The 13,885-nt window shown below is 38.3% G+C and overlaps 1 protein-coding gene across 1 annotated transcript in view; it reads right to left on the reverse strand.

Annotated features, from left to right (window-relative positions):
- The window catches only part of khdrbs2 (KH domain containing, RNA binding, signal transduction associated 2), a 54,225-nt gene that overhangs the window by 12,143 nt on the left and 28,197 nt on the right, over nucleotides 1-13,885 (reverse strand). Inside the window, exons 4-6 of the mRNA XM_030772817.1 lie at nucleotides 7,458-7,604; nucleotides 3,210-3,337; nucleotides 1,167-1,365 (exon numbers count right to left, since the gene is read on the reverse strand). Coding sequence (XP_030628677.1) covers nucleotides 1,167-1,365; nucleotides 3,210-3,337; nucleotides 7,458-7,604 — 474 coding nt within the window. The remainder of the gene's footprint in view (nucleotides 1-1,166; nucleotides 1,366-3,209; nucleotides 3,338-7,457; nucleotides 7,605-13,885) is intronic.

Below are 13,885 nucleotides of genomic sequence, written 5' to 3' on the forward strand. Positions count from 1 at the left end.
GAGAGAGAGAGGGAGAGAGAGGGAGGGAGAGAGAGAGAGAGAGAGAGAGAGAGAGAGAACATAAAAAAGCATGAAATAGTGTCTTATGACATATCAGAAAGTGTTGACAAATTCTGGAAGCAGCAGAAGCAGTATCTGCAGTAGTCAGGTGAAAGCCGGAACAAGGTGAGGACTGGTGGTGGAAAAGTGTTCTGGGCAAACTGCTCATTTCCTAATCCCTTGATATCTGTCTTTACGCCCCCACCTGCCTGCCCGAGCCCCAATTACTGTGAGAAAAATGTTCACTTTTTTGGACACTCCATCTATACATGGGCTCTCTAGCAGAACTCAATTCACTTTGATAATGAGTCTGTACTCTTACATTTCCCCATGCAGTCCAACCAATCTCCCAGTGCCTGCACACACACAGGTCTTTTGCATAGAGAGAGAAAGCTCTGCGGAAAACCCACTCCACTGAAATATTGCTTTTTGCATTAGGGTGGAATTTGACGTACACCACACTTCAATTTCTCAAAATAACCTTGCATTGCTCGAGAGACCAGAGGATTGCTAAGTTTAAATTTATTTCTTTATTGCAAATGATAGCCTTGTGTCCTGTTTTATATTTTGTAATCCTGATATCCAGGATTTTTTTATACCAACCACATTTGCGCATTGTAATGAGTGTATAGATATGCACTAATATGTAGCACTCACGTAGTCCTTATTGTTATCTGAGAACTCATACTCATACTCAAACAAACAAAAAAAAACCCTGTACTTTAAGCATATTAAAATTTCTCCTCAAACGCTGAGTGGTTAGGAATAGTTTCAAAGCACTATGAAGAAAGCTCATGAGGTAAAGAAAGAAAGAAAGAAAGAAAGAAAAATTATCAGCGCATTACAGTCTTCAGTCTGCCTGGATGTACTCTGTCATCTATTTTCCCCCCAAAATTTCCTAGAACAGATTAAAATGTGCTGTATAATGAACTTAACGTCAGTAATGACGAGGTAGGCACTTATTTTACCCATCTAACAGTGACAAAACATCTTAAGTTCAGGAAAAATACCAAGATGTACTACTAAGCTAAGAGACCAAGAAAAATACCAAGCTGAGAGGCACAAAACCATAGGCTGTGCATTAAACACAGAGGTGTATCAGGCTGTGCTCAGCATGCTGGACTTACATAGTCGTCGTATGACTCGTGTGTGACCTGTAGTAATGGGAGTCTGTATGCTGTGCTTCCTGCAGCTCCCCTCCCTCTTGGTGCCGAAACCCCTCTGGTTAATGTAATTGCTGGGAGGGAGGTGCGCGTGCCCACAGAGCCACGGGGCGCAGCTGCTCCACGGCCCGGCGGAGGAGGTGGGGCCGCGCCTCCTCGTGCCCTTAAAAAATAGGGGTAAAAAAAAAGTAGAGTTTTGTTTAATATGAAAGTTGCCTTGAATTCCATTTTTGAGCCTAATGATAGTGGCATGTAGAATAACTATACAGATTTCATGACTGTCATACTCTATTCACATACTCTTTCCTGACAACGTTAACTCTAACAAATACGCTTAAAAAAATGAAAACAAAAAAAAAGGGAAACAAAAATGACGTAAATCAACTGGAACAGGATTATTTTCTATATAGTCATGACCTTGTACTGTACTGGTTGTGATACATCCACACAAGCAAACACACACATCTCCCCCCCCCCCCCCCCCCTCTCTCTCTCTCTCTCTCTCTCTTTCTCTCTCTCCATATATACACACACACACACACACACATATATATATGTATATATATATAAATATAGGCCTATATACATATATATACACACACTTGTATGTGTGTGTGTGTGTGTGTGCGTATATGCAGAGAGAGAGAGAGAGAGAGAGTGGATTGAGGGGGTTGTATGTTATGAAGTGGAACCTAAGCACTAGGCACTGGTGTCAGTCGGCGGGCGCCGCAGTGATCTGACAGTCGACTATTGTCAGCATTCCATTTTCATCCCTGACAGGCTATTAAGCCTCTGTATTGTCAATGACCCGATAAGGTGATACTGTGGAGTTTTCAAAGGCATCCAAATCACCATCTTTCTCGCCCTTTTTCAAAATATTGAACTATTCCTTGCTTTATGCTATAGCCTATCCTGACAAAAGCACCAGTTCTGACAAGCGATGTGTGCAGTATGTTGTTGAGCTCTCAATCCACTTCTTCCCCCCTCAGGCTTCTCTTACAGCTGAACTTAGGGCATTGGTGATCGAACAACTGTCTTTTTCAAATATTATCTTTTGTGGCAAATACAGAAATGCTTTTAAGGTAAAGAGAGCAGGAAAAAACTCCAATGCACTCTTAAGCATTTTGGGTGTGAAAGTCTTGACTGCACACCCAGTGTCAGTATAAAAATGTCAAGAGAAAAATGTTTAGAAAAAAATAAAAAGGCAAAGGAAAAAATCGAGACTTCACGGTGACATTTTTTTTTTTTAACCACGGCAAAATGGCAGAAGACAAGGGTAAGATACTAAATGGGTAGATGCTTTTCTGCTTTGAGGTCCATTAGATCTGTAAATTACAGAGACACACAGGAGACTTATGGGCTCACGGTTGGAGTGTACACAAAGTGATTAACTGTAACGACATCTCTGTGCTATATCAGGACCCTGCCAAATGGGGAAGACGTGTCTTATATTTTGGACCTGAAACAGCCAATGAAGAGGCTGAACTTGGATCCATTACTACCACAGGCAGAACAAGCTGTCATTGTGCCTTGGGAGGAAGGTTGGGAAGGGGTATGGGGGTGGGGGTGTTTATCCTCAAGGACTACTTTGAAACAGACAAGCTGTGGCACAGGTGAAATATATGAAATATGAATTAGAAACAGAGAGCATGTTTAAGATATGAGAAATATTAATAATAAATGGTGACATGTATAAAATATGCACTTGAAAGTGGATTAAAGATTTATCAAATAACCTGGATTAAACATGCCAAGGTAAAGGTGCTAAACCATAGTGCCAAGGGCGCTCTCAATATCAAATACAACCTGTACGTTTGAATGTGAAATGGATAACATTTACCCATGTACCTAAGCAGTTTTTGACACTGTCCTGGTCGCGACAATGCAAACCACTGATGACAGAATAAACACCTTTTTTTTTTACCACAGCTTCTTTCACAGCTTACACATGCACAGAACTATGTTAACTAAGGATCAACCATTTCAAGGGGAGGAGAGGAAAAGTACCGTGTGGTCGTCGTTGACGGCAGACGTAAGCCCCGCCCCCGTACAGTCCTCCCTCTGCTTGCATCATCTGACCCGTTCAAGTAGGAGAGTTCGCGCAGTTGCTCCTGTCGGATCTCGTCATTATAGTCCTGAGGGAAGAGAAAAAGAACAGGCGGCACATTAAATAAAAGACGAGATTTGTCTTCCTATGACAACAATATCTCACTGCTGCAGCACAAAAGCATAATTAAACCCCTCTGTGTACTATAAAAAGCATAGTTTAGTTGAACGTACATCAAACAGATATGAAAAGGTGAAAGAATCTATTGATGCAGGATAAAAAACTTACAGCTATCACAGTATAACAAAAAATCATTATTAGAGAGTGTGGGTATGGTATTGTTGGCTAACCTGTAAATGAACAGCAAACCTGTTCACATTAAAAAACAACACACACACACACACATACATTCTGAGAAGATACTACCCTTTTCCCCTTTGTTTTTGCACTAAAGCCACGATCTGCACTGAAAAAATACACAGATGCAATGAAAATTTCACGATTAATGTGCGTGTACAGTATCTAAAAGGCCTTACCTATGGCTTATAAAGCAGACTGACACTAGCTATCAGTGTAGAGTTCAAAGTGTGGGCTTACACTTACACTCTAACTTCCCAAACATACTGTATATAAAGTTCTTTTTCCTCATTTGATTGAACATGACAGGATTCTAAATCCTAGGCTCAATTACAAAGTGGATGATGTTTATTTTATTATCCTGACAGCGCCACACAGGCAGATAAACGTCTCTCATTTCCTCCAGCCACTTCTTCTCTTCCTGTCTCACAGAACAGTTGCTTACTGGCACAAAGAGGAGACACTGTCCACTGGACAACAGCTATTTTCCAGTGACTCAGCCTATCATCAATATCAATACAGGATAAAACGCTGCATAGAGAGCTTTAAAGCTCTGACTCTTTCATTTAGTTGGATTTTGGCAAGCTATCAAGATTTATTCAGGTGTATTTATTTGCCATGTGACTTGTTAACAGTTAAATAATAAATGTAATATGTTTTAGTATGAACATAATATGTTTTAGTCCTGAACACATTTTTTTATATAATCCAAAATCAGTGACACTGAGTGATGGAGTTCTATTAAACGTGTGCGTTTTCTGAGAACATAAAGCTTTGCTCTGCATTCAGAAATAACTTCAATGAAGCTGGTTTTAAAATGTTCGTAACCGCACTAGAGGGCTGCGTAGATAAATTGCTTATCTCTTCTACCTCCAGCTCTGGGAAAATCACTTAAAAATATTGCTCTCTCATTAAATTCACATTCTTTAGTCTCTCCCTCTCTTTCGCATAACATGTCCATTGTCCAAAAAAAAAAAAAAAACCCACCTACCAGCCAGCTGTGCTTTATATAGACTTAGTGAAGATCTGTCTGAGCAATGGGTCATTTTGATCTTTGGAACATGCTGAATGGTAACGATGCAATCATGCTTCATCTCAGACACTACAGAGGCTGTGACTAACATCAGTCTAAAAGCCCAGTCATTTGATTGTCCTGACCGTCCCTACAACTATACTATGATGAGCTCAATTTTCCTACTGAAAAGACATGTGTTTCACACTGAGCAGATGCCAGTAATAGAGAGATATGGAGGGGGGGGGGGGGGGGGGGGGGGCGGCGTGGGGGGAATGGCAGAAATATATTAAACCAGAGGAGAATGTCAACCACACTGACTTCAGTCAGCCTTCAGTCTAAAGACTGCCCCGCTCTCTGAGGGTGAAACGTCCCCAATTTCAAAGTCATCACCATAAATTGATCAGACTAGTTTCCTCTAGGTTTCATATTTTATTCTGCTCCCACTAGGGGTTGCACAGGGTACTTGAGTATTCGAGTACTCGAGCAGTTACATCAACTCTCGAGTTTCTACATTATCGTTGAGTACTCGCTAATCGCGTGATGCTACATATCTCGCGCACTCAGTTTCCAGTTAGAGCCCTTGGTAAACAAGAGGAAGGATGGCGGAAGCATAAAAAGGTGAATTGATTGTTTATTTGCTTTATTGTTGTATTTCACTGTGCAAATTTTCTTTCCCATCTGTAGTTGTGATGAAATAAACGTGCAGCATTTGTGAGTTGTGGACGATTTTCTCAAGGATGGCTCTAACATTGAGTCTGTCATATAATAGAGTGGGCTACTAATGTGGCTAAACAAATGAATGTTGTTAAAAGATAGATGCACGCAAATATGACTGATTTAATTTTTAACTCGGTTAGGCTTACTAATGAAGACCAGGCAAAAAATAGCTGCTATATCTAAACGCAATAAGAACATTTAATAGAGAAATAATTATGCGTTTTCAAATTTACCCGGATTTAACCCACTATAGTGTGCACAACATGCTTTGTTGACTGCTTTCTATGGGCTACTGTAAAATGTTGGTAACAATCACATTAAAATATTGGCGGTATCATCCATACTTCACCATTGCATAAGTTAAGACCAAGTGTTATCTTCGTATCATATCATTACTCTTATGCTTTGCCCTATACGCGGAGACCAACCGCATTATAGTTGCATAGTCTTTTAATTGATGCAGCAGCATCTGCCCCACCCCCTCCCCCCGCACCGAGTACTCGAGTACTTGAGCTTTTCAGGAAACGAGTACTGGAGTTGTAAAATTATGTACTCGTGCAAGCCCTAACTCCCACATTATAACCAAATGGTCAGCTTTCACAGTTCCAGGCATATACTAGGAAAATATGCATGCTCACATAATGTGATAATTTGTTGAGCAGTTATTGATAGTAAAAAGGTGGTGAGAACAAGCGCACCGTAGCTAAATTACACAGAATCATCTCTACTATTACTGTAGTATGGTGAATATTTCTGGTTGGGTTGTTCTCCATACATTGTATTGTACTAAAAGAGAATCTGCACTTTTTTAAATCAGTCTTCTCAGGACAGAAACATAATTATGCAATTAGAAACAAGAAAAACCAGGAAAACCTGTAAAATTCAGTAAAATCTAGTACAATCTAAGTAAATTCAAGATGGAATTTATAGGAAGTTCACAAGTAAAACTTGGGCGAGAACAAAACAATGCGTGATTTAATTTAAATTAGGTAACATTTAAAGTGTTTCTAATGAATAATATTTAGTTTAATAGTACTTTTAATTAAAACAAGAGATCAAGTGTCAGCAGAGAAACACAAGACAGGCATCTCACAAAAGTGAGGCCATTACTGGGATAAAAATATCAATACAAAAAACAAACAAACAAAAAAAAAACCAAAACCAAAAAGAAACCCGCCCCCCACCAAACCAAACGAAACCAAACAAAGCAAAAAAGAAAAGAAAAGAAAACAAACAAAAGAACCCCACTTGTATTCAATGTGCTATGTTTTACACATAAGAGAGAGCCCCATCAATTTGCAAAGCCAATCTTAGCTCTAAACAGGAGTGAAAATTGGAACAGTGGTTGATGGCACTGCTTCAGTATGTGTCAAAACGCAAAGCCTGACTCTGAAAAGAGAAAAACTATGAAGGTAGCCTTCAGGCATCTTACATAAAATGCCCAATCAGACCCTCAAAGAACCTGTCACAGTCTGTGTCTTCCTTAAGGCACACGCTGAGATGCACTATTAATATTTACAGCACAGACTAAGCATGGATATATGGTGTGCACATTAATTACAGTTAAATGCTCTGGGCCCAAAGATGCTGGGCTTTGCAGGTTTTGCCTTTGCCACACATATTAAGTGTGGAATACATTACATTTCTTGTTGGATTCAAAGATGCTGAGTCAAGCATTTCTTTCTGTATTTCAAATACGCAAAACCTCGATTTTGGATGTCACTGATATTTAAAGAATATTCAATAATTTTTTTCTGCAATCTTATAGTATGTTCATTTGAATTTGTCTTGTCAGGATGGAAACAGCAGGTTTTATTAAAAAAAAAAAAAAAAAAAAAAAAATGAAATGTCATTTCACTTACGCTGCAAAAGTACTAAGAACTAAGAATCTTAAAAAAAGAAAAAAAAACTGACCCCATTACATTGCTGAATTTCATCTGATCCTCCAGGGGATGTTAATCATATGCTTAACTTTTCTGAACCTTTCATCTATTAGCATGGTAAAAGTATGAAGACATATTCAGAGCAAAAAGTACAGCCTGCCCAACCCCTTTTTTGTGTCCAACTCACAACTACCCTCTAGGATTAGGAGAAAATGAAATGGTTTGAGTGAACTTACGGGAACTAGGAATTTTTTAATCTCCTCCAAGGCATGGCTCATACGGGAATAGGCCTCTCCAGGTGGAGCAAAGACTTCAATTAAAACATGGAGATCATTGCTTAAATGGGCATACTTTGCTTCTCCACTTTTCCTCAACTCTTCTTCCTGGGAAACGAACAGAAATTGAATGCAGAAGTAACTTCTGGTCTCTCAGAGGAAAAAAGAATCCAACTGAATTTGACAGCACATGACGACAGTACCAGATGAGTATGTTTGATGTAAATAACATTTTGTAGGTGGATGAATATTGTATTAAAGCGAAGACAAGTCAAAGACATGGTATATCATACAAAGTATTATACAAAGTAAAACAAAACTGTTCGGCAAAACTTTTAAATAGGCTTAATTCATGATATAGCCTGGCTTATACTAGCTTTTTAGGCTTTTACTACATATTAAAGAAAACATTAAGAAAATATTTTTTATTTCTTTTATTTCTATTTTTATTTCTTCTAGGAGCAAGGAAAAGTTGATGCTCACTCTTAGGTCTTTATATAAGGATTGTATTAGCAACCTCTACGTCCATTCCAGCAGTGATATTTTGACTATGATAAGATATTAAGCAACTGGAGCATACATAGCGCTCTGCTGAAAGCACTCCCAATCATTAGTTCGCCAACAAGGTTTGTCCAGTTTCACCCTGGTTTGTATTCGTCAAGAGGTCTTTGTACAAGTATGTAGATCAGTCATTGACATGAAATGTCTAATTTTCATTCATTTTTACAATAAAAAGTGGATGAATCATTTGATTCATGAAATATTAATACACTTAATAGTCAAATGCTTTTCATGGTAAATAAACGGTCCTATGATTTATTTTCAATAATATTGTAAAGGAAAGAGATTTTTCAGAGAATTCACTTTGATTACTGAAGGTCGTTGTGAAACTGCTCTTCAGCAGACTGGTAATTAAAGCCATCCAGTATTACCCTCTTATGCTGATTACCTTTGGTTGTGGTTTGCATTCAGAATTTGGAGGGCTTTGATGTGGAAGCCATTCACAGATGCTTGATCAGCCAAGCACTCCCCCATTCCCCTCTTCATATTTAATAAACACTTAGGTATGCTATGTCTGCAGGAGCCCGTAGTGACTCAGACGAGACGCGCAGTCAAGGTCAGGAGACTCCTCTGCTATCTTCACAACGTTCTTAAAAAGTCATAGTAGTGCTCAAGTGTAGCAGGCAGCTGATTCTAAACATTCTGAATTGTGTGTGTGTGTGTGCGCGCGCGCGTGTGCGTGTCTGTGTGTGTATATGCGTTTCTCTATGTGTGTGTGTGTATATGTGTGTGTTTTACCATTTTCACAACTGACGGTGAGATAGAGATAGATAAAGAGAGAGACAGACAGAGAGAGAGAGAGAGAGGTGTTTGCTTTATGATTTTTTCATCTTTTGAAAGGAAGCACTTTTAGTCAGATGACATTTGTTCTGCTTCACGTCTGAAAGCTTTAAGTTGCCTTTTATGTCACTCCATAAGCAAAATGCTCTGTCTTAAAAGCTGTGTCTTTCCTCCGGAATCAACTTCAAAAGGCAGTGCAGTGAATCTGTCTAAGTTTAGCAAAATCTATGACTGCATGACAAGTTCTTCCACCTTGAGATCCTCTCTCAGGAACATCTAATAGCAGTGAGTATGGGTATTTTTATTGTGGGGTGAAACATTGAATGAGAGATCAAAAGCTTGATCAACGTCTTAATAACATCAAACAGCCATGCAGGAGCTGTATAATTACGTCAGTAAAACAAATTGGGGGCATGTTGCTTTTTGATCTCGTCGGTTTTTTTATTCAATGTTTCTGTGTCTGTGTAGTCTACCCTTCACTGTGTAGTCTACCCTTCTTTACAATTACTCAGACCATCAGTAAGGAGACATTTACAGACTTTTACAGTCTAAGTTAAATGATTTATTCAAAATATTTATTTAAATCAAATTATTTATTTTAGTTCTGGACATTAAATTTAATTAATAATTAAAGCTAAGATACAATGGTACTTCTTACTTAAATTATTTTAATCACTTAAATGATCATAATCATTGACCTTAACATTAGTATTGATAAACTTTTTTCTATTTTTTTTTTCTTTTCTTATGGTCCAGTTTTGTTGCTGCTTATCTGTACTTTGTCTCTCTTTCCTGGATACCTGTCAGCAGATGGTCGCTAGGCTCTTGATTCCTGACAGTGACTTTGATACTGTGTCATTTATTCAGGGCTGTAGTACCTGAGTCCGGTCTTGGACTCGAGATGTCTTTTCTATTGTCTCGGACTTGTCTTGGACTCGTTGGTATCTGCACTCCGACTTGTCTCCGTCTTGGCCATTGGTCTTGGCAAATATTCTGGTTGGTCTCGACCAAGTCTTTAAAAAATATATGTTATTTTTTTCTCAAGTAACTCCTTCAAAACAAAGTCATTGATTAAGTGAGCTTATTCAGAAAAGTGTCACTGGTTTAGCCTAATTAACTCAAAATCCATCTAGAATGGGCACTGACATTGGCCGCCTGGTAACCAAACATATGCCTGCCACTCTCCTGGGCGAGTGTGTGTGACATATTTTGGTGAGACGTATGTTTTTGTATCTGAAGGGAACTGGGAAAGAGCCTGGAGAGAGCGAAACAAGCGAAGTGACAAAGCAAGTTTATTTATTGAATTTGGAAACAGTAATAGAAGATGCAGGCACACGAATTGGTTCCGAAAAGAAACAGCGCTGGATCCATCGTCTGACACTGGTTTGGGTATCACGAGGAAAATGTTGAATAAATACTGTTTTGTTAAATTTAACTTGATTTTCCCCTTTTTTACATGCAAGTTTAAAATTGTTCCAATATAAACCACTAATGAATATAAACAAGATTGTTTTAATACAGACATAGGCTGTGTTCACGTGTACAATCTTTTTTGAAGCTGTCATTGTTTGTTTTCCTATGGAGTAGACCGTGTTTTCAAAAACATCAGCGTTTTCCCAGCTCAAGGTGTTTTCTTTTCTTTAGCTGAGAAAAGCTCAACTTCTCAGAAAAAAACGCCCTATGTCAAACACTTGTTTGACAGCTGACCAATCACAAGTGGAGTAGTGAGACCTGTCGTTTCCCATAACAACCACCAAAAATGGAGAAGGTAGCTGTAGAGAAGTTAATTGTGCTAGTTTTCTGAGCACAGTGAACTGTATGACATGACAATTAAACTGTATAATTTACAATTTACAATAATATAATAACTTTAATCATAAAGAGGCCGTGTGGAGTCAAATTGGACGGACCCAATATGTTGCAGGAACTACTTGAATCATCATACTGGTGTGATTGTATACATCAAAGGGTTAAATCGAGCAATTTGAAGTGCTTTATAGGAGATTTCAAAATATCAAGATATGTAGGCCTATCTTGTATCGCGATATAGCGTAGAAATATTGCAATATTATTTATGGGCCATATCGCCTAGCCCTGGTCTCTAGCATCACACAAAAATTATAAACAGGTAAGTAAGTGGTCTCAATCTTGAGACTGTCCAGTTGCATAGCCAGAATTTTATTTTGAGACAGGCCTCAGTAAAAGTGAGCGGGCACGACTTTTACTCACGGTCCATCACTAGCCTACACATTATTTAGAACCAGCTGCTGAACTGAATGATAGGTCAGACACTCCGTATCTCAACTTAATAACCAAGCCAGTCCAATCTTCTGTTCTTTGCTTGCATTGAAATGGAATATGTAGTAAACCACAACATACTTTAACCAGAAGTAGCATAAACCGCATGCCCTGTCACAACAAAGGCACCATACTGTCACAACACTAGCTTGATTTCCATCCAGCAATTTAATGCAAATTAACGCTTAAACTTCGCATCAATTCTTTCAAGTCGTATAAGAAATGTATTCACTGGACAGTGGTGATTAGCATAGGGTAAAACGATACTGGTTGATGGAAACAGGTTTAGTTGCATCAACAAGGGGTTTGTTACAATTTTATCACGTATTTCCATTAAAGTTGCTGTAGACAAGTTTTAAACCCACAGCTGTTCTCAGCTCCTCCTGCGATGAGGAGAGTGTACATGTTTAATCCGCATAACATAGCTGATGGAAACGTGCACAGACATTTCCTTTACCGGATTTTCATGACTGCGCTTAAAATGTGCTAATGTGTTGGGTGGAAAACCAGCTGCTGTCTCCTGTTGAAGGTTTACATCGCTGGGACTATAAATTCAAAACCAAACTTGTAAATTGGCTAACACAGATGTCGGTCAAATCCATCAAACATTATACAAATAAAAAATTACAGTACATTTTCTTTATTTCAGGAGCGGTTGTGATGATAATATAACTAAAATATCAACTAACTTAACAATTAATAACGTATTATTTTTTAGTATTAAATGAAATAATTCCATCCTAACTCATGGGGCCTATGCATCTTCTGGGTGGGCCTAGGCCTGTCAGGCTACTCGCCTGACTCTGTCTCTCTCATTTGGACTCGGTCTAGACTTGGACTCGAACCTCTTTGGACTTGCTCTCGACTAGACCTGGTCTTGGACTCGACAAAGGTGGTCTTGACTACAGCTCTGCATTTATTATGAGCGGACCTCGACAGTCTGTGTAAAGTATGTGTTTAGAGTGGGTCAGAGAACACACACTGATTCATGCCAATCAAAAAATATCGATGGCAAAAATGTTTATAATATTTTCAACCTAAGTCCACTGCTTAGCTAGTGATATGACTGAGGAGTTAAAAGCTGTCACTCTGTTCACAGCACATTTTTGTGAGGTTCACAGACAAATCTCGTGGTCCAGACTATTAAAATTACATTAGAGGTGTTCATATTTCACTTTACTTCATGCTTTACATTCAGGCAATGATAATAATTGTAATGATAATCAAGTCAATTGTACTGTTATAAAATTAGAGCACGTTCTGTGTGTACTCTTTTGCATAAGACTGACAAAACATTTCAAGTTTGACAGCATTTTAATTAATCTGCTTAATATATGTAAGACTACGAAAAAGAGAAGTTTATTTGAAGTTATTATTTTAGCTATGTAAATAGGAAAACAGTGTTTATACTTCATTTACTTGTGTTATTCTGAACCTCACAGCTTAATAGAATCTACTTGATTAGAATGCCTATTGTTGCCTTAATTGTTCAAATTGAAAGTAGCACATCTATTCGTTAGATTGAGGACACTTGCCAGCACGAGCAGACAAGTCACACAGAACATTAACTGTTGCTTAAACCGACATTGGCTGGAAATGGTTTAGTAGCATGTCTGGCATAGGACTTTAAGGTTATTCAGCCGTCACAGGCAAGAGCAGCAAACAGAAATGACAGTTGGCATCATGCAGGAGACGGGCAGATGGGAGTTTGCGGTCCAATGCCATCAGACTGAGTGGACATCAGGTGAAACTAGCTGGTGACCCAAGTGAAAAGTGTGGGAAAGCTGATTAAAAAAAGGCTTTCTTCCCTACAAAATGGTACACAAAACAAGGATGTGTATATTGACTGAAGTGTGTGGAGTGTTTGCAGAACTGAGAGAGGTGGATGGTTTTTTGCTCTGTTTAGGCTGGAGAGAGAGAATCAGTCATTCTGATAGTGTACTCCTCAGACATGCAGAACATCTGAGGGCCTCTACAGAGATCAGTTCGAAGTTATAACAGGATTTAGACAAGAGTTCGTTGGATTGCTTCAAATCCCATATCTAATTATACATGCAAATGTATTCCTAGTTAAATATTCACCTTGAGCTGTTAAATTCACGATGGGTGAATAGAGTTTTCACATTTAAACAGTTCATAATAATTGTACAATGCAGTTGTGCCAGTCATTTAATGGAAAATTTGAAATCAACAGAATAACAACAGGATAACAGAATAATAGACAAAGAAGTGTTGTGTGCTTAAAAAAAGGTGCCCGTTTTATACAGGAACTGAGAAGTCAGGAAAAAAAGAGCAATGTGAGAGATTTATGTTAATGTTTGAGATTTTGACTTTTGTCTACACCATCTGCTTCAAGTATGCACACATTCAAGATTCAGCTACACATCAGAAAAAAACTGAGACATATCAGAAACCACATTTTTTTAAAAAAAAAAAAAAACATTTTTGGGACAGGGAATACTCTGATTGGACTGCAAATTAAAGAAAAAATATATTTTCAACCGACAAATAACTTAAGTTTAAGAGGTATAAAATTAAATAACTGCAAAAGCTTGGATATAAATATACTAAAAAAATATGGACTCTACTAGATCTACTTTATGAATACAGATAAGCAGTTTAGTTTAAGAAGAAACAGATTTATGAATGGAACACACCTTTCCACTCAGGGTGAACTCCATGGGAGACGACTCTGGCAAGATACGACTGTACGGCAAATTTCTGAATTTTAATAAATCCATAGTACATTC

The sequence above is a fragment of the Chanos chanos genome, chromosome 4, assembly GCF_902362185.1.
Source record: "Chanos chanos chromosome 4, fChaCha1.1, whole genome shotgun sequence".
Classification (NCBI taxonomy): Eukaryota; Metazoa; Chordata; class Actinopteri; order Gonorynchiformes; family Chanidae; genus Chanos; species Chanos chanos.